The sequence below is a fragment of the Triticum dicoccoides genome, chromosome 4A (genome assembly GCF_002162155.2).
Source record: "Triticum dicoccoides isolate Atlit2015 ecotype Zavitan chromosome 4A, WEW_v2.0, whole genome shotgun sequence".
NCBI classification, from domain to species: Eukaryota; Viridiplantae; Streptophyta; class Magnoliopsida; order Poales; family Poaceae; genus Triticum; species Triticum dicoccoides.
The window spans coordinates 595,651,077-595,669,500 of NC_041386.1; the positions used below are offsets into that span (position 1 = coordinate 595,651,077).

Here is an 18,424-nt window from a genome sequence, read left to right on the forward strand (position 1 = left end):
GAATAAATTTAAAGAAGAAAAAACTAAAACAGAAATAAGAACGTGAAAGGCAAAAAATGAAATAAAAGCAGGGGCGTTGCAACCTGCACATGGGCCGGCCTATGTGTGCGGGAGGAGTAGGCGCGCTTGCGAGACGAAAAAGAAGAGATATTCCTGAAAATTTATTTGAAACCGTGATAGTTTTTTATAATATGTGAACAATTTTTTGAAATCATGATCATTTTATGATTTTCCGAATGTTTTTTTTAATTCACAAACATTTTATAATTTTTCAAGACTTTTTTTGAAATATTTTTTTCCTGGAAATCACGAATAAATTTAAAGAAGAAAAAACTAAAACAGAAATAAGAACGTGAAAGGCAAAAAATGAAATAAAAGCAGGGGCGTTGCAACCTGCACATGGGCCGGCCTATGTGTGAGGGAGGAGTAGGCGCGCTTGCGAGACGAAAAAGAAGAGATATTCCTGAAAATTTATTTGAAACCGTGATAGTTTTTTATAATATGTGAACAATTTTTTGAAATCATGATCATTTTATGATTTTCCGAATGTTTTTTTTAATTCACAAACATTTTATAATTTTTCAAGACTTTTTTTGAAATATTTTTTTCCTGGAAATCACGAATAAATTTAAAGAAGAAAAAACTAAAACAGAAATAAGAACGTGAAAGGCAAAAAATGAAATAAAAGCAGGGCGTTGCAACCTGCACATGGGCCGGCCTATGTGTGCGGGAGGAGTAGGCGCGCTTGCGAGACGAAAAAGAAGAGATAAAGGTGGGCAGGCAGGGATCGAGCCCTGGTCTCTGTGGTGGAAGCGTGCAGCGTTGGCCACTGCACTGAGCCATCTTCGTGTTATATTAGGGGATCTCGGCTTATATAAACCCGAACTAACAGTGCGATGCGTGAACCGTTTTTTACCACTTACGGGTGGCATTGGTGGGTAAATTTTGCCAACTTCGAGGGTATTTTTTATGACGGACGACCAGAAGCACTATTTGCTTTATTAATATAATAGGATTGCTCATACGGCATCGACGCCACCACCATCACGCCGTCCGTGCCCAATCAAGCGGCCAGCACCCGCCACCAGCCACGTCACAACGCCTTCGGTCGGCCCGAAGGAGATCGCGGCCCTCCCAAGCCCGATCCGAGACACCGGGAGCAACCCTCGATCGATCGATCGATCTCGACCGCGGCGATGGATTTCTCCGGCGGGGGCGGCGGCGCGACCCTGTCGGAGATGTACCAGAGCGCGCGGCGGCTGCTGCTGTCGGCCCGCGACGGCGTGGCCCGCGTCGAGCGGCTCGCCTCGGCGCCCGCCTCCTCCTCCTACTCCGCCTCGGCGCCGCTCGTCGGCGCGCCGGACCCGGCGGGCGCCGAGGCGGTGCGCAGGGAGGTGGCGCAGATCCAGGGCCTCTGCGCGCAGATGGACCGCCTCTGGCGCTCCATCCCCGCCAAGGGCCAGCGCGACCTCTGGAAGAGGTGAGCGACACTCCTCCTCTTCCTCTCCCTCCTCTGCTTAGGCCCTTACTTAGCCCCATTTAGCTGCTCCGTCACGAGTTCCTTCTCCATGCCGCGTGAATCGGCGATGAGGCGGAGTGGGATCTCCAAGCGCCGACGAGTCGTCGGCGCGGCGGGCGTAGATCACAGCTTTAGGCCCTGTTTGGATTAGCGTTTCTGCTCGTTTTCTGGCCGGTATAAGATACGGACCTCCTCCGGTTCGTTTTCATTTCAGGCTGATCTTAACTGTTGACCTGTAACTTACACCTGTAGAATAAATACACGCGTATAAAATTACCCCCATTCCAAGCGGTGCCTTAGTGTATTGCATTCTGTCGTTATTGTTACTTGAGCGTGGATTTGGCTTTAATGGTGAGGACTGAGGAGCATGTGTAATCTGTGCCATGTATTCAACTTGTGTGCTAGTACTTGGTCGGTAGGCCTCCATTATGCTTTTCAGGAGCTGTAAGTTAGGTTTGTTCGACGTGCCAACTTTGGTACGCTTCAGTTATGCTGTTGAGGATATGGAAGTTTGGTTGTTCAATGTGCCTAACTTGGTATGGTAGGCTTCAGTTATGCTTTGAGGAAATTGAAATTGGGTTGTTCAGTATGCCGGTTTGAACTTATTTAGCTTGACCACTATCAGTTTTCTTGCCACTGAATCTGCCTGTTGTTGGTAGACAGATCCATTGGCACTAGATTCATAACAAATAGTTCCTGTCGCAAAAAGAACTCTTTGCAAATTTTAGTTGCGCCCTTCTTGGTGGTTCAGAGGGGCAAGTCGCCGAGGTTTTTTTTAATTGTATTTCATGTAGATACTTTTTAGCAATCTTGCATTGGCAAATTATAGGTGCACTGTGACTGATTAGGGATGCCAGTGCCAGAACCACCGTGGCCTCCACATAGACACCCTCAAATAAGAATTCCTAATTCAGCCTTTCATGATGTTAGTTCTGCTTTGTATGTTGTCATGTACAATTCTTTGTAGACTTAACCAGGGTCATATTGTTTTAATTCAAGTACCCACCATACACAAGCAATAAATAACTCCCCGAGTATCATTACACTTCAGGATTTAGTCAGCAAGCAGGAATATTTTGATGTAGGAACTTGATAGTTCATATTGAAAACTAGCCTTTCTTCAGAGGAATTGGCATAACCAACATAGCATACAGAAAGTTGCAATCTAATTTGTTGCTTTTTTAACTTATCAGTAGTTATTGATTAATTGATCTATCCATCCACCTTCTGGGTACAGTGGAAATCCTACAGCAGGTATTAGGATAATACATCTTTGAACCTTGATTTTGCCCTCTGCTTGTACCAAATATTTCCATCTTGAAATGCACGTGAGAGGGAGTGCTTTACCTACATTCCTTTAATGTATAGGAGTTATACACATTAGATTGGATTGTTTTCTTGCTATTAAGATGACATTTTCTCTAATTCCCTTTCCTTTATTGTAAGAATTCACAGTTGCAGCAGTACTAAATAAATTATTAAGTACACGTATTTTCTTCTTGTGTTAATCTTTCTCTGGAATTCACCAGCTTAGATCTGAAGCTCTTGTCACTCTACATGTGTGGCCATGTGTCACACTGAGATAGTTAGACGCCCATGCTAGGTTCATCCGTCGTCAAGGATGCTATATTTCCTTTTATCCGTTTTGTAGAAATGGAGTTCTGTATAAAAGTTATATTTGTGGCTGCTAGAGCAACTCTCGAGAATTACTTTAGGGTATGCACTATGTTGTGAAATTTTTGTCCTGTTGCATATTTAATTTCGACAGTGTGCACAATTTAAAGGAAGAGCTGAATAGGAGTTATGTAGGTTGGTGTTCCAAGTTTTTAACATTGTTTGATGCTATCCTGGCAGAAAAGTGGAGCAGCTATCTGAAGAGGTTGATTCATTGAAGGAAACCCTCGACAAGCACTCATTGCGGCAACGAAAGCGGATTTTGGAAGCCAAGGAAAGGGCGGAGCTATTTGAGAGAGCTGTAAGTAGTCTTGAAGCAAACAAAGCATGAGCAGTTGCTTTTTCCTGCAGGATAATTTCGTTGCAGCATTAATGAATTGGAAATTACTGTTGTAGAATGGTGAGTCGTCGCATGTCCTTCAAATATTTGACGACGAAGCCCAGGCAATGCAATCGGCCCGCAGCTCTTCTCGAATGCTTGACGAAGCCTTTGAGACAGGAGTGGCCATCCTCCACAAGTACTCTGACCAGAGGGATCGTCTGAAGGTAAACGAAACAGTTCAACTTGCACAGCACCCTGCTGGCCTTTGTTGGCATGGTGAAAGAATGTGCCTGCCTGATAGTAGTAGAAGTAACATCTCCTTGCACTTGATTGCAGAGCGCGCAAAGGAAGGCTCTAGATGTCCTGAACACCGTTGGCCTGTCAAACTCGGTCTTGAAGCTTATCGAAAAGCGGCACCGAGTCGACAAGCGGATCGCGTACGGCGGCATGATCATCACGGTCGTGCTGATGGTTGCGTTTTGGCGATGGACACACTAGTTCTCGATGTTCTCTAGAGGTGGGCACAGTAGCGCATGAGGAATTAAGGAAGGGGGTTCTTGTTCAGTTTAAAGTCTGCTATCTGTAGCCCTTCCTTGTGTAGCAGGCACAACTCTGCTCGGTTACTGATCTATCTTCTTTGTACTACTATTATATACTGTGTGTATAGCGCGGACTATGAAAAGATGTTGACAACCCTCAGATCAGATATATTCTTCTGCATGCACAGTACAGTGGCCTGTTTTGTTACTATGACATTTCTGTTGTAAGAAATGCAAAAAGTATGCTAATACTGCTGTTTATGACCTCTCTTTCATCCTGTTTTAGTTTGCGCTTTTGCGGTTCTCTATTGGATAAACAGTGTTCCGTATTGCGGTTTCAGAATTCTGTAACTTGTCTTCTTGAAGACAATGTACTCCATTCATTTCACAGTTGAGTATCTTTGGAAACAGTGGGTGAAACAAACGATTTAACAAAGTAGTAGAGCCGAGCCACAGGGCAATCCAATAATCCACCTCTTCATAGGAAATTCAGTCCAAGGATGAAGAAAAAAGAGGCAAACAGATCACACGATCCTCTCCAATTCCCTCGCGTAGCCGGTATCCCCCTTGTCGCTGCACCCAGCTATCTCGTCTCTGCGGGCGCAGCAGATATCATCACAGTGATGCACAGCAGCGCAAGGAGCTAATCGGTGGAAGGGGTGGAGACAGAGGCCGATACATCAAGTCATGTATCAAGTCAAAATTCTTGCCTTAGATTTGTCTAAACGTGGATGTATCAAGTCATATTTTAGTATTAGATACATCCATGTCTAGACGAATCTAAGACAAGAATTTTCGGACGAAAGGAGTAAAAAACGCGGGCTCAATGTTATAAAAATGCGGAAAACAACACGTGCACATAACATAATTTTATATTCAAAAAAAATCACTATATTTTTATGAAAAATAATCTACTCCTTTTTTTCTTTTCTTTTTTTTGCTATTAACCAAATAGGTATATATAACCTTGAAAAAATAAACATATGACCGCACGCACCGGCTCTGGCTTGATTCATGCCATCTTCTTGGGGCGGTGAGGTTTTAGAGCGGGGTTTCTCGTCGTGCGCGCGTGCGCACCGGCGAGGTTTGATGTCAGCTGCTTCATCAAATTGATCTACGGGTCCAATGGTGACGACGGAGGCTCTGGGTTGCTAGTCCATAGAGACATGCGAGCGAAAAACTTTCTGATTGTCATCAAGCCGGCTCTGGTAGAGAAGCGGCGACTCGTTCTGATAGTAGTGGTCGTTCGGTGGTGCATGGTCCTCGATGTAAATTTTAATGTGTTTTTAGAATCTAACCCATTCACTGGGAACATGCCCAGCGCGAATGCGCCGGCGCCGACTCACATACAAAGCTGGTGCCCGTCCTCCCACATCGTGTTGTCCCCCATCTCTCTTCATGGACTTTGCAGATATTGAGAGAGAGCAAAGCAGAGTAGGGAGAGGGTTTCCGGTGGCCGCAACAGGGACCGCTGCTCTGGTAGAGGGCAGGGCCAGCTATGGTGGCGGACGCGGACGGCGACGGGCCCCTTCTCCACCCCGAGGCCTGGGCCGAGGTAACTTCTCCATGGCCGGGGAAGGCCCTCACCTGACGACGTTGTCTCCCCATGGTCCATGTAGACGGCTTGTGATCGGCATTGATGCGAGCGTCAAGCGACGTGTGTCGACGGTGCCGGAGGAGGCTCGGGCTCGAAAGCGTGGAGGCACAAATGATGGCTCTATATTTTAAGGATTTTTATAACTCATTTGCATGTTCTCTTCATATATTATGCCCCATCTAAACTAAATATGTGTCTAATATGTATGATTACCGATTTTTGCTTGTTTATTGTGAGCATCGCACATTTGTGGCTTTATTTGTTTTTTACTTGTTTTCATTTGTCTATAGATGTTTTGGAGCAACCTAGGTCTTCCACTCGAGGGACAAAAACATACTTCTCTCTACTCCCTTTTTTGGAAAACTTAACATCTATTCATTAGCACAAATAACACCAGAAATAAAAAAATTATATTCAGGTTTGTAGACCACCTAGTAAAGACGAAGGCATGTTGCCTTCATCCCCCTTCCTCATTCGAGGCGGGCAAATTTCATTGTAGTAGATAGTTGGAAAGTCCTGCCCTATTGGACTAGCGCATCAGAACAACAATCACGACCGATGAAGAGAAGCGTAGATCGGATCCAACCTGTAGACACACGAACATACACAAACGAAGATTAAATCCATGTGGATCCACCGAAGACAAACGCGACCGAATCCCATGAGATCCGCCGGACACAAACCTTCTCATGCCCTCCGACGACACTGCAAGCATTGCCACGATGGAAGTTATGCGGGAAGAACCTTTACTCCATCTTCAGAATGCCACTGCCGCCTCACCTCTATAAGGAGGACACAAACCCTATCAAAACTTAAAAAAACATAAAAAAAAGGAGCCCTCCTGCCAGCAAGGGCTGGTATCCCCCGCACCTCCATGGTCTTAAGGCCACAAGAGAGACAAGGCAGACTAGCGCCGGCGCCAACGAGAGGCACGGAAAACCCTAGCGGCTGGTGCCCTTGCGTGCACGCGAATGGGTACGAGCTCCCCCTAATCCTTTTGACTGCCTATATTCTTGTTAAATTGAATTTTGTGGCCGTGATCGATCGATCTATTTTGCTCAAACTCATAGATCACCTACCCATTGCAAGTTGCCACGTCAGAAAACCAACTCGTTCGTTGGGAACATGCCCGTTGCGCATGCGCACACGTCTACTCACACACAAACCTGCCCTCCCTCCATCGTATTGTCCCCCATCCCCCTTCATTGACTTCTCAAATAGCGAGAGATAGCAGAGCATAGCAGGGAGAGAAGAAGAAGGTTTCCGATGGCCGCGATGGCGACCTTTGACAGGGACCGTTGACAAACACCAACAAATTCCGTGCCGGCTAGGCGCTCCTCCTTGCTGCATCTCGACCTCTGTGCCATTGTGATGGCAGCGACCGACTATGGTGGCGGTCACAAGGCCACAGGAGAGACAAGACAGACTAGCGCCGGCGTCGACGAAAGGCACAGGAAACCCTAGCGGCCGGTGCCCTTGCATGCAAGCGAAGGGATACTGCCTACCTTCTTATTAAATTGAATTTTGTGGCCGTGATCGATCGAACTATTTTGCTCAAACCTATGGAACACCTACCTGACCCAGTACTCGGAATGCGACAAATACACACCACATCATATTACGGTACTACTTCAAACCGACATTAATCAATCAGTAGTTGGATGATTAAGGCGGATAATACCACTTATCACCATCCATTAAGCATATAAAAAAATCATAAAGTTGACGCCGTGCGTTTTCATTAATATACGGATTATTATTTCAGTGAGAAGCGACATTTTTATGGATAACGAGGGTCTGTGATGGTTTCGTCGACCTTAAAACTCCACAACTTTAACCCGATTTTTCGATAAGCATCGTCTGCGTTGTGATCGGCCGATTTTATAACAAAGAAAAATTGAGAACTTTGTTCGTCGGAGAATGAAAAAGGAGACGAGGAAGACGACAACTGAACCCCGGGAGTTCGCGGACGACGGACCGCTCGCCGACGCTGACGTGCGGGCCATCGCGCCGTCGGGCACGCCAGGCTCTCCCCGGCTCGTTATCTCGGCGAGCAGAGCACCGCAGCGCGCACACGCGTCGCTCGCTCGCTCGCTCGCCCGGGCGCCTCCTCCTCCCCGATGGCCACCGTCGCCGCCTCGCTCCCGCTCCGGGCCGCCGCCCGCGCGGGCCCGGCGCCGTCCCGCCTGCCCTCCGACGCAGCCTTCTTCCCCGGCCGTCCGTGGCAGCGCGGGCTGGCGGCGAGGGGCCGGCCCCGGGAACCAGTGGGGTGGTTCCGGGCGGAGGCTCTCTCCGGCGGCGGCGGCGGAGGACCGCCGCGGAGGGAGCCCATGGCGCCTCCTTACAACGTCCTCATCACCGGTTCCACCAAAGGTGCTGCCTTTGTTCGTTTCACACCGATTTTGTCTCTGAACAAGAGTTCCGCTGAATCAATCAATGGACGGATGGCCGAGCTTGAAATTGGGGACAAGGATTGATTTGTGATTCAATCGTGGCGTACATTGTAGAGGATGATAGAGGCGTAACACATCACTTGTCGAAATTACATTGATTGGCTTCAGTTAACATCTGTTAGCTCTTGCTTGCTCAGTGACCTCTGGATGCATCTTCTTCAACAGGTATAGGATACGCGCTGGCAAGGAAGTTCCTCAAGGCTGGTGACAATGTTGTAATATGCTCAAGATCAGGTTAGAAAGAAACACCTGCTTTTAACTGTTACTTTTCTTTAGGTGTTTCATAAAACAAATTGATGTTTAAGATGCATGTCAAATCGATCCGCGTTTAGCAGTTCCTGCACTTATATATTGTAATAATATATACGATCCGCGTTTAGGCAGGTTCCAACTCTTTTAGATCATTGATCTGTTCAAAGAGGCTTTTTATGATTGTTCTAAATGACAAACAAATCAAATGTTTCGATATTGTTGAGACAACTTCCATAAAGAATGAAATGGACACATGCAAGTTCCGATTTATACCAGCTTAGTCTTTTCTTGACATGCAGTCTACTCTATCCTCTACAGCTGAAAGGGTAGAATCTGTAACAAATGACTTGAAAAAGGAATTCGGAGAGCAACATGTGTGGGTACCTACTGCTGAGCTACTTGGTCCCTATATTTTCATTCAAGTTTTGTTCATAAAAATCGTCAAAATAGTACAGTGCAACACGTTTAACTCCATAGTCTCCTTTTTTTGTGCTATGATAGGGGACTGTCTGTGATGTTAGAGAAGGAAAGGATGTGAAGGGGCTTGTGGATTTTGCGCGTGACAAGCTGGAGTATATTGATATTTGGGTACATAGTCACCCCTCCCTCACCAAACACTTGCATTGCACATGCACTTTCATTCCTGTTCGTTCTGTTTTAGTATAGCTATGACAACCACTCGCTATGAAATGACATCGATGCTCACTGCATACTTACCCTTATTTGAAATATTTGATAGTTCAGTGCTTGATGTATGAATTGTGCTGTGCAATCCTCATTGTTGTGCTTGGAAATTGATAGTCAGCTTTCCGTAACTGTTTAAAGTTCAATTGCATTAAATTGAAGGGCTCTGTTATGTCATAATTTTTTTTTGGAATTTCTTATGAATTATTTCTATTGATGCAGATCAACAATGCCGGATCAAATGCATATAGTTACAAACCATTGGTGGAAACCTCTGATGAGGCTCTAATGTAATTCTCTATCTCTATATTGACAAGGCTTGAACAAGCACACCTTCATTCAGTTGCACCTCGAGTGCCAATAATTCATTGACCCTTTTCTTTGATTTAACAGTGAGGTGATCACCACTAACACTCTTGGATTGATGCTATGCTGTCGCGAGGTATTACTTTCCACTCAATTTGTCGTATAGTATGATGACTGCTGAAGAATTCCAACATTCATCGTCTTGCCATCTTAGGCAATAAATATGATGTGGAACCAACCTCGAGGTGGTCACATATTTAACATTGATGGCGCTGGCTCTGATGGAAGGCCAACCCCAAGGTACCATTTCCGTTTGTTCTCATATGTAGTAATTCTGGATACTCAGCTGAGTGTGCTGTCACATGATTTCGTTTTACTGCTCATATAGTTTGAACCTGAGGAATTGAACATAGTGCGATATGTCCTGTTCTTTTGACGCTGATATAAGTATCTCCTTCCGTTCTTCTCCACATGTGTGTATTGTACTTGACATACTGAATTTGCATGGCCATATGGCAGTATCAGTTATTTGTATTAAATTAAAGTTGTGGACAAAACGAAATACTAAGGAGACAGACTCAATCATCTTTTGGTGAACTAGTAGTCTTGAATTTTAAGTAATTATTATTATAATCACCAGGTTTGCCGCTTATGGTGCAACGAAGAGAAGTGTGGTGCACCTTACAAAGTCTCTACAGGTAAAGATAACATGTGTGGCGATTTAACCTGAAATGATTAGTTTCTGTTTGAGCAGTCCAATGAAGCATTCTGAAATAATGAACTATTTGCTGTATTGTAACCTCATGAAATTGTCGATAGCCTCGAAGCACAAACATTCAACAGTACAATGAGATAACTACTGTTTGACAATATTTAGAGTCATGTTAAATTCCCAAGTAGTTGCTCCCACAAACTCATATTTGGGAAATCGTAAAGCTCTAATCATCCATAGAGAAAATAATAGGCGATTTATTGCTGTGTGCTTGAACTTGGCAAAGTGGCACGGATCTTTATTAAGTTTACATTTATTTCCACAACACAACAAAGCCTTTTGTCCCAAGCAAATTGGGGTAGGCTAGAGATGAAACCCCACAAAAACTGTGAGAACCCAAAAGAGAAGACATAAAGTACAAGCAAGCAAAATAAATCAAGGCAGTATACTGGTGCAGGTCACAGCTTTGCAGCATTATTAGAAACTGTGTGGAGAAGATAACATGATTCTTATTGCAGGCTGAGTTGCAGATGAATGAAGTGAATAATGTCGTGGTGCATAATTTATCGGTACACAGCTCCACCCTTTCTTTAGTTTTCTTTTGTATTCTAGAGTTCCTAATTATTCTCTCGCATAAAGATAATTAGAAGTTGGCGTGGTTTAACTAACTAGTTTGTGTAAGGTTGTAAGTATTGGTCAATGGAATATCCGTATAAGTAAATGATCGCCTTTTGTTTCTAAGTTCTGTTTACAACTCTGAAAAGGATAGTCACACACTAACAGTAAGTACATAACTAATTTTTGCAGCCTGGCATGGTTACGACTGATCTTCTTATGTCTGGTGCTACCACAAAGCAAGTAAGGGATAGACACAATTTCTTTCTGACATTCTTTTTCTTTTTGCCATTGTTGATAAGATAATTCATGGTTACTAAATTGTGAATTTTACTGATGGCAGGCAAAGTTTTTCATCAATATATTAGCTGAAACTCCTGATGTGGTGAGAGCTATGCCATTGTTCCTGTTCTTTTTACAGGGCCATTGGTCCTTTTCCTCCAGAACAATGTTGACTCTTCTTCTAAACTCTAAAGCTTATGTTTGGCTGCAGTAGTAATAATTTTTAGCTGCTTTAGGCCTGTGTCCATATGACGTGTAGAAGCGTCCGACCACTTAGCTTGAACGTGGTCTCCAGACTTGTTTATACGTTCCTGAAATTTGTGATGCATTGTCGAAGGGCTGTTAACCTTTTGTGCTTGCTTTAACAAAGTTGAAAAATGGTAGCACGAAGTTCTTCAAAAATGGTAGCATACATATGTGATTCATATGTTAGTTTCAGGGTGAACACACATTCATACTTATCAAATGTGCACAAAAGGAATAGCTGATCTAATATAAATTGGCAAACTTAGCTTTCGCAGCTTATAACTGCGCTTAAAAATCTTAGTCTATCCATGTCAGGCACAGTTTTCTTTTAGAGCGATAGCCTCTAGTTTCATTTTGTGATGGATATCTGTTGATGATTCAGCTTAATGTTATTTATGTACACTTTTTAATCATATGATCTGTTTGGTAATGTGGGTAATATAATAATCATGTTGACTATTAAAATAGGTTGCGGATTACCTTGTTCCAAACATCAGAGAAATCCCTACCAAGCAATCCATGAAGCCGACTTACATTCGCTTTCTCACAGGCTTGAAAGCCTACTCCAGAATATTTTCAGTAAGAACTATCTGAAACCTGGGGAGGGTCTTCTATTAATCTTGGACATCCCCAACCAATGTCAAATTTACTGTGATAATCATTCTTCCTGATTTTATTTGCAGAGAATTGCTTTTGGTGCTCGTAGGAACAAGTATGTTGCCGAGGATTAGTTTTCTTACTGCCATCTTCCAACCCAGAAGAAACCTAGGGATATTCTTGTTATCATATTTTAGAAGTCCATTCTTTTCCTGTAAAAATAGGATGTATCACCCCAAGGGCATCTTGAGAGCACAACAATGTACTACTCATATATACAATACATGTAATTTGATTAAACCTCATCAAATTTATTGTCATTGATTGAATCATTCACAGTTCACTGGATTATTTATGGACCTTGTGATCTAGTTGCATGTTGCATTTTCAATGCAAGAGGAGCCCATGATACATCTATGCACCTACACATTAAGGCTGAAGCCATTTTTCCTTGTTACTTCCTATAACTTGTGTAGTCTTGCCTAACTTATCTGTTGGGGCGAGTTCGTCGTGCAATTAAGCACCTATGATCAATTTATTATGTTTGTACAACATTTTTTTCGTTGAAAGGCATGCAGGATGGCATTGCAACGACAGGACATGGTCATGCACTCATGCTGGCATGCTGCTACCTTGCTGCTAGGTGTTTGGCGTAATAGGATAGGACTTTGATCACATCTCACACATCCAGATTGCCTGATAAGTCAACCTCAACACTTACTACTGCACCTAAATTATCATTCTGGTTATTTACGTCTCTATCACATTCCTGATAAGTTAATGTGATGTGCACCATTCGTGGATTTGGCAGCGTATGCTCATATTAGATAATCATCCTTGTTGCTTCCTTACCATTTTGAGAAAGCTTTACTTCTCTGCCAACCTTTCCATCCATACAAAACAACTGTGAATTGTGATGAGTTATGTTAGTCTCTTACAAGAACTGTATAAAAGGGTGACTGGCTTTATAGAGAAGGACACTATCGCTCACTCTTCTTGCTAAAGGTATGACATACATTCCCGGTTCCTTTTGCTTCCTCGCACATACTGGTATGAGCATCACAATTTGTTTTAGTTTCTCTTATGGTATTTTAGTGCATTCTTTTTTCTAATATAGGATGCCAGAGAATTGATGTTCTGCTTGATCTCCACTTTGTATTTGGAAATATTTTCTGTATCTATATGGGCACATGCCCACGTTAACGAAATATACAAATTTTACGATTGATTCTGTCTTTTTAGTTACAGAATCTCAACACACAGCGATACTGCATCATCATGATGCACGCATCCTTCTTTTTTCGGAAAGGGGATAACCCCGGCTTCTGCATCATCCTGATGCACACAGCCATACTGTATTGTCCTTTTGCAAGTTTGCAATGCCTTGCTTCTAAAGAGAGTTGCACAATGTAATCTTTTCTGATTTCCTTGATCTTTACTGACACGTGGTGAGCTTGATTTGCAGAATGATGTCCAACGACAAGCCGACAGAAAACAGCGACTCTTCTTACATGTCAGGCATACTGGCCAGCTGCCTTCTCAGGGCAATGCAGCCGACAAGGAGTTTACTTCGCTGGACCGACGATCTCCATAAGATCTTCGTGGAAGCTGTAGAGTATCAAGGAGGCCCCTATGGTTTGGTTTCTTGAACTTTGAGCAGACAATGTCAAACAATTCATTCTCTTTTCCTTGGATCTGAAATTTCTCGATGAAGCTGATGCTGTGCTATTCAACTCCTGCAACTCCTTAGAGGCATACGATGCCAAACGATTCATTTTTCTGTTCCTTGGATCGGAAATTTCTTGATGAAACTGATGCCGTTCTGTTCCACTGTGCCGCCAATTCCTTAGAGGCGAAGCCAACTGCGGTGAAGCAGAGAATGGAAGCTATGGGAGTCACAGGTCTCACAATTTGGAACATAAAGAGCCACCTTCAGGTACCTCCTGCCCTCTTGCAGCTCTTCATAGATATACTTTGAGGGTTTTCGTTCCGCGGTGCGGGATCTCAACACACTTGGCTTGCTCTTGCGTGCCAGAGATACAGGGAGAAGTGCAACTTAGGAGCTGAATCTCCGCCGGATGTCCTAAGCACTGCATCACCAAGCAAGGGAGTGGATAATGTGTATGGTTCCGCATGCTCTGTGTTCTCTATTTATTTATTTATTTATTTATTTTAGAACTGGCTGCTGATTGATTGCCGTGCTTGTTCATAAGTTCTGTAACTTGTTCTGGTGTGCAGGACATCTGAGGCTGAGACGGTGGTGGACAGTGATGCAGCAATGGATCTGACTGGAATGGAGGTCTAAATTCTGTTTTTATTCAACTGAAAATTTGGAAATCGTTCGTCACCTGTTCCTAATTGCGTCTATCTTACCTATGATTTAGATGGTGAGCTATTTGCTTATGGATGACACGGAGGTACAGTTTTCTTCACATGCCTGGAAATGCACTTGATCTATGTGAAGGTGTGATCTGTGATCTGCGTCACCTCTTGCAGATGGCGGATAACGCATTTTCCGTGGATGAGTTGCAGGTACATTGAAAGCATATGCGTATTTATATTTATATGCTAATACACTACAACACTTTGCTCTTGTTTTATGTGAAATAAACCGAAAAATAAATTTTGATGCAGACGATGGAGAACGAACTGATGAATGCGATCCAGGCATGAATGGATTGTCCAGCATTGTTCTCGGAAAACCTATCCACCATCTTGTTTACTGTAAGGTGTACGGACCGGCGGTACGGTTCATATACGAATCCCCTTTTATCACACTTGAAACCCTTTCCCTGTTTCAGCAGTATGGTTAACTCCCATCTTGGCCTGCATCTATGTAATCACTATATTGGTTTCAATTTGGTTGGGGTGCGCCTAGCCCCTGTGAAAAATAAATTTAACGTCGTTGTGGGCACATGCCCCACACATCAGATTTTGAACTGATAAGAACAGATACTACTCTTGGTGGCGCGAAGCATCTTCATGCTTTGCGATCAAGACAGATCGGCAACCGTGTTTAGCCCTGTCTGTTGTAGTTTTCGTCTAACAATCGCTGTGATCTGGCCTGGTACCATCGCTGATAGCCTAGCCTGGACAGTGGACAAGCATATACTATCATCCAAAGGCAAGACCTGGTCAGTCTTATAGTAGTACATTTCAGGGCCATATAACAGTAGAGGGAACACACTTGCCATACAGGTGTCTGCTTAGTCGTGCGATCAGTCGTGGCTCCTACGTAGCGATTGATCTCCAGAAACCAAGCACACGACGTATGAAGCGAAGATAAGGAGGTCAAGCACACGACGTATGGAGCGAAGATAAGGATGCCAAGCACACTTCGTGTTCGTCCCGTTGATGCACCACGGCCACCTGATCCCGGCGGTGGATGCCGCGCTGCAGCTGGCCGCCCACGGCGCGCTCGCCAGCATCGTCGTCACGCCGTCCTACACTGCGCGCCTCCGCCCCGTGGTCGAGTCGTCGGGCCTGCCGGTGCGGCTCGTCGAGCTCCCGCTCGACCTCGCCGGCACGGACGACGTCGACCAGATCCCCCTAGACCAGGAGGCCGCCTACCTCCTCGCTGCGTCGCGCCTCCTGGCCCCGCTGGAGCGCCACCTCCGCACGCACGCGCCGCCCGCGACGTGCGTCGTGTCGGACATATGCCACCCGTGGACCTCCGGCCTTGCTGCCAGCCTCGGCGTCCCGCGGCTCAGCTTTCTCGGCATGTCCGCCTACTGCCTCCTCTGCCTGCAGACGGAGCACCATGCCGCGGCCATTCGCAACGCCTATGGCGCCATTGACCCCTACTGGCACCTCATCCCCGAGGAGCCGGTTGAGGTGAAAATGCCCACCGCGGCCCCTGGGTTCCTGCGGCTACCGGCGTGCAAGGATTGAGTTTTTTGGACCAATTACTAGTCCAAAATTTCTGTTAATACCTGCATATTGATCATGTGCTTGACCATATGTCTCTGTCCTGGGTTTGGTTGAATTAATTAATCTAAACCTTGAACCAAAATTTCATTTAATGTGGCTTGAAGATTGAGTTATTCATATTTAAGGTATTGCTTGGTCCTAGTTCTAGCTATAGGATATGGTTCTTGATGCTGGTTTCTGATTTACTAGGTGTTTATACCAGAGTTGCCAGAAATCCGGGTGGCCCGGGTCGAGGAACGGGATCGAGGATCGTCTTCTGAGCGAACAAGGGGTATACATCTCCGGGACGCCAATTTCTTAGGTGGGTCACGATCCACTTAATTTCGGGTCGATTCATGGAGGGAGATCTTCTCTCGGCAAACAGTTTTTCGCAAAGGATAAAACTCAATCCTTCATATGTTCCCGCTAAGCGGTGCCATGGAGTCAGCGTCAGTTAACTAGTAGTCGACACATCTCATTTGCTTCTTCCCTGCAGAGCACGCACAAAGCCATCCCCAATCCCTCCCCTAAAAAATGACATCCCAATAATCCTTCGTATGTTCCCGCCAAGCGGTGCCATCGAGTCTCCGACCTCCCCTAGCGACTACCCAGGTGGCGATGACGATGATGTAAGAACGGAGCACAACAGGCCGCGATGTGACGGCCACGTGAGCTTTGGCGGCCGTTGAGGGACTTGAACTTGTAGACGAAAGCTAAATCGAAACCTGAACTTCTAATCCTTGAAATCAACACACTGAACTCTCTGATCCTGATCTATTTTAAACCTTGAGCGTGTTCTCAGAGGTATCGTCTACATGGTAGGTCTGGCTGCAGCCGGACGCGACTGGGCCGGGCCGGTCTATTTTGAACCTTGAGCATGTTCTCAGAGGGATGGTCTACGTGGCAGGTATGGCTGCAGCCGGACGCGGCTGGGCCGGCCCGGTCTATTTTGAGCCTTGAGCGTGTTCTCAGAGGGATTGTCTACATGGTAGGTCTGGCTGCAGCCGGACGCGACTAGACCTACTCAAGAGAATCAAACTTGGGTGCTCGTGCTTTAGAACCGCTCCCCCTAGCCAACCTACATTTAGTGATAGATGAGAAGCACGAAAATATTTAACCACATTCCACAACATCGAGATTTGACAACATTTTTAATATTTTTTTTGAAAATTGTCAATAATTTTGAAATCCAAATATTCTTGAAAGCACAAAACAGTTTTATGTCGGGGGAGTGGACGGCCGCAGTCAAGTCCCGGGGTTGAGCTGTCATGTCCGCAGACCCTGTTTGGGAACGTGCTCAAGGTTCAAAATAGACCAGGGTCGAAGAGTTCGCGTTGTGCTGATCTCAGGGACTAGAAGTTTAGGGTTTGATTTTGCTTTCCTCTACGAGTTCAAGGTTTATTTTAGCCCTTTTCCCGTGTGGGACTGTGACCATCCGGCCGGCTGCCGGCGTACCTGGCAGGACGGAGACTCGGAGCGACGGCGTACCTGGCGTGCATATGGCGCGCGGGCGGACTGCGGTGGGATGCCTGCTATCTTGGGTACTCATTAGGACTCAGCAACCATGGAACGGGATTGTGACCCAGTCACCGGCCTACGTCCACCCGTTGTCGTTCCCGACCCTCGATCTGGGTCGATCAACCTTGGGTCATGGAACGCGACATCGACCCCGCTTCCTGCTAATATGGTTTATACCACCTTTTTTTGCGGTTGGAAAGAGCTTTCACTAATCAAGGTGGATCAAGATGATCCAAAGCACACAAGTTTCAACTTCCTCCGGTCCCGAGCGCAGCCATACAGCTGTTTTAACACATGTCCGAGCAATTCGAGCTAACTCGTGACTCACACAATTACTACCGCACCCTACAACCATCACCTTCACTTCCCGCTCACCATGGATGGTTGCTTTTATCTCCTGTACCAGTCCAGCATGGATAGACCGATTAGTATCAGTTTGCAAGATCATGGCCGCCGCCTCCGAACTATCCGTCTCGAGCATAAACGGTTGTGCGCTCCACTCAATTGCAAGGGCGGACCCTTCTCTACATGCTTCAAGCTCCGCTGAGAGAGCATTATCACATGTAAATAGATGGCGGCATGAGGAGAAAATGATTTGGCCATTCGCCTCCCAGTATTCAAGAAAGTGTTGTTGGCTGGCTCTTGTTAGCTTCTGGTGTGACTAAAGAAGGAAGGACAGATGTCGTGGTCGTTCTTCTTAGAAATGTGAATAGTAGCAAACAAATGATAGCTAGCTAAGCTCTTGGAGATCAAAGCCACACAAGTTGTATTTCTGCTCACGCATACTTATGTGACATCTCAGTTATAATACCATACATAATTGATGCATCCGAAGTATGCCACAAGGAAAGCTATGAGACTGTGGCAGGACCTGGTTGCAACCTCGTGCCAGGGGTCGAAACCGGGTCTGTGTCTCTTCTTGGACCCCGTTTTGGCGGCGGCGGCGTCGCTGAGGGGCTTGGTTTTGGGGTTTAGGAGGGCGAGGGTGTTGAGTATGATGTTGGAGACGGGGTCGAGGAGGCCGAGGCAGAGGCCGGCGGTGTTGAGGAGGCCGTAGAGGTCGGGCAGGGCCTTGCAGGGCAGCCGGAGCCGGCGGAACGCGTCGTCGTAGAAACCAATGATGAGCTCGCGCGTGGCTTCTTGCAAATCGTCGTCGTGGGGAAGAGACGCCTCCTCGTCGCGGCAGTTGAGGCTGTGCA

At 45.6% G+C, this 18,424-nt stretch overlaps 4 protein-coding genes and 1 pseudogene across 6 annotated transcripts; 4 read left to right on the plus strand and 1 right to left on the minus strand.

Moving 5' to 3' along the window:
* The first annotated feature begins 1,107 nt into the window (after positions 1–1,107).
* On the plus strand, positions 1,108–4,265 carry LOC119287149 (membrin-11-like). Its single transcript, XM_037566669.1, has 4 exons — positions 1,108–1,480; positions 3,374–3,494; positions 3,590–3,739; positions 3,852–4,265. The coding sequence occupies exons 1-4, from the start codon at positions 1,197–1,199 to the stop codon at positions 4,011–4,013; spliced, it is 717 nt and encodes a 238-aa protein (XP_037422566.1). The 5' UTR covers positions 1,108–1,196; the 3' UTR covers positions 4,014–4,265.
* Positions 4,266–7,737: 3,472 nt separating this feature from the next.
* Positions 7,738–12,130, plus strand: LOC119287150 (chlorophyll(ide) b reductase NOL, chloroplastic-like). The gene is made up of 13 exons (XM_037566670.1): positions 7,738–8,024; positions 8,270–8,338; positions 8,675–8,736; positions 8,858–8,944; positions 9,263–9,330; positions 9,434–9,482; positions 9,561–9,646; positions 9,987–10,044; positions 10,577–10,627; positions 10,866–10,916; positions 11,017–11,058; positions 11,670–11,780; positions 11,885–12,130. Exons 1-13 carry the CDS (start codon positions 7,772–7,774, stop codon positions 11,930–11,932), a joined length of 1,035 nt encoding a protein of 344 aa, XP_037422567.1. The 5' UTR covers positions 7,738–7,771; the 3' UTR covers positions 11,933–12,130.
* A 132-nt stretch (positions 12,131–12,262) lies between these two features.
* On the plus strand, positions 12,263–14,723 carry LOC119287151 (protein PHR1-LIKE 3-like). 3 transcript variants are annotated; one of them, XM_037566672.1, is made up of 8 exons: positions 12,263–13,153; positions 13,264–13,433; positions 13,649–13,734; positions 13,834–13,919; positions 14,037–14,097; positions 14,183–14,215; positions 14,295–14,330; positions 14,433–14,723. In XM_037566672.1, the coding sequence occupies exons 1-8, from the start codon at positions 13,077–13,079 to the stop codon at positions 14,469–14,471; spliced, it is 588 nt and encodes a 195-aa protein (XP_037422569.1). In that variant the 5' UTR covers positions 12,263–13,076; the 3' UTR covers positions 14,472–14,723. The 3 variants fall into 3 exon arrangements, with proteins under 3 accessions (XP_037422569.1, XP_037422571.1, XP_037422570.1); XM_037566674.1 differs by having other exon boundaries at positions 12,263–12,848; XM_037566673.1 differs by having other exon boundaries at positions 12,263–12,803.
* Positions 14,662–14,787, minus strand: LOC119290104 (annotated as a pseudogene).
* A 365-nt stretch (positions 14,788–15,152) lies between these two features.
* Positions 15,153–15,689, plus strand: LOC119283736 (UDP-glycosyltransferase 73E1-like). Its single transcript, XM_037563156.1, has one exon. The coding sequence runs from the start codon at positions 15,153–15,155 to the stop codon at positions 15,687–15,689; it is 537 nt and encodes a 178-aa protein (XP_037419053.1).
* Positions 15,690–18,424: the final 2,735 nt, after the last annotated feature.

Excerpts from the sequence above, each read along its gene's own strand:
- LOC119287149 (XM_037566669.1), top strand. The coding sequence starts at position 1,197 with ATGGATTTCTCCGGCGGGGGCGGCGGCGCGACCCTGTCGGAGATGTAC. Across the intron at positions 1,481-3,373 it reads CAGCGCGACCTCTGGAAGAG|AAAAGTGGAGCAGCTATCTG; the intron begins GTGAGCGACACT and ends CTATCCTGGCAG. Across the intron at positions 3,740-3,851 it reads ACCAGAGGGATCGTCTGAAG|AGCGCGCAAAGGAAGGCTCT; the intron begins GTAAACGAAACA and ends ACTTGATTGCAG.
- LOC119287150 (XM_037566670.1), top strand. The coding sequence starts at position 7,772 with ATGGCCACCGTCGCCGCCTCGCTCCCGCTCCGGGCCGCCGCCCGCGCG. Across the intron at positions 8,737-8,857 it reads TCGGAGAGCAACATGTGTGG|GGGACTGTCTGTGATGTTAG; the intron begins GTACCTACTGCT and ends GTGCTATGATAG. Across the intron at positions 8,945-9,262 it reads TGGAGTATATTGATATTTGG|ATCAACAATGCCGGATCAAA; the intron begins GTACATAGTCAC and ends CTATTGATGCAG.
- LOC119287151 (XM_037566672.1), top strand. The coding sequence starts at position 13,077 with ATGATGCACGCATCCTTCTTTTTTCGGAAAGGGGATAACCCCGGCTTC. Across the intron at positions 13,154-13,263 it reads CTGATGCACACAGCCATACT|AATGATGTCCAACGACAAGC; the intron begins GTATTGTCCTTT and ends CTTGATTTGCAG. Across the intron at positions 14,331-14,432 it reads TTTCCGTGGATGAGTTGCAG|ACGATGGAGAACGAACTGAT; the intron begins GTACATTGAAAG and ends ATTTTGATGCAG.
- LOC119283736 (XM_037563156.1), top strand. The coding sequence starts at position 15,153 with ATGCACCACGGCCACCTGATCCCGGCGGTGGATGCCGCGCTGCAGCTG.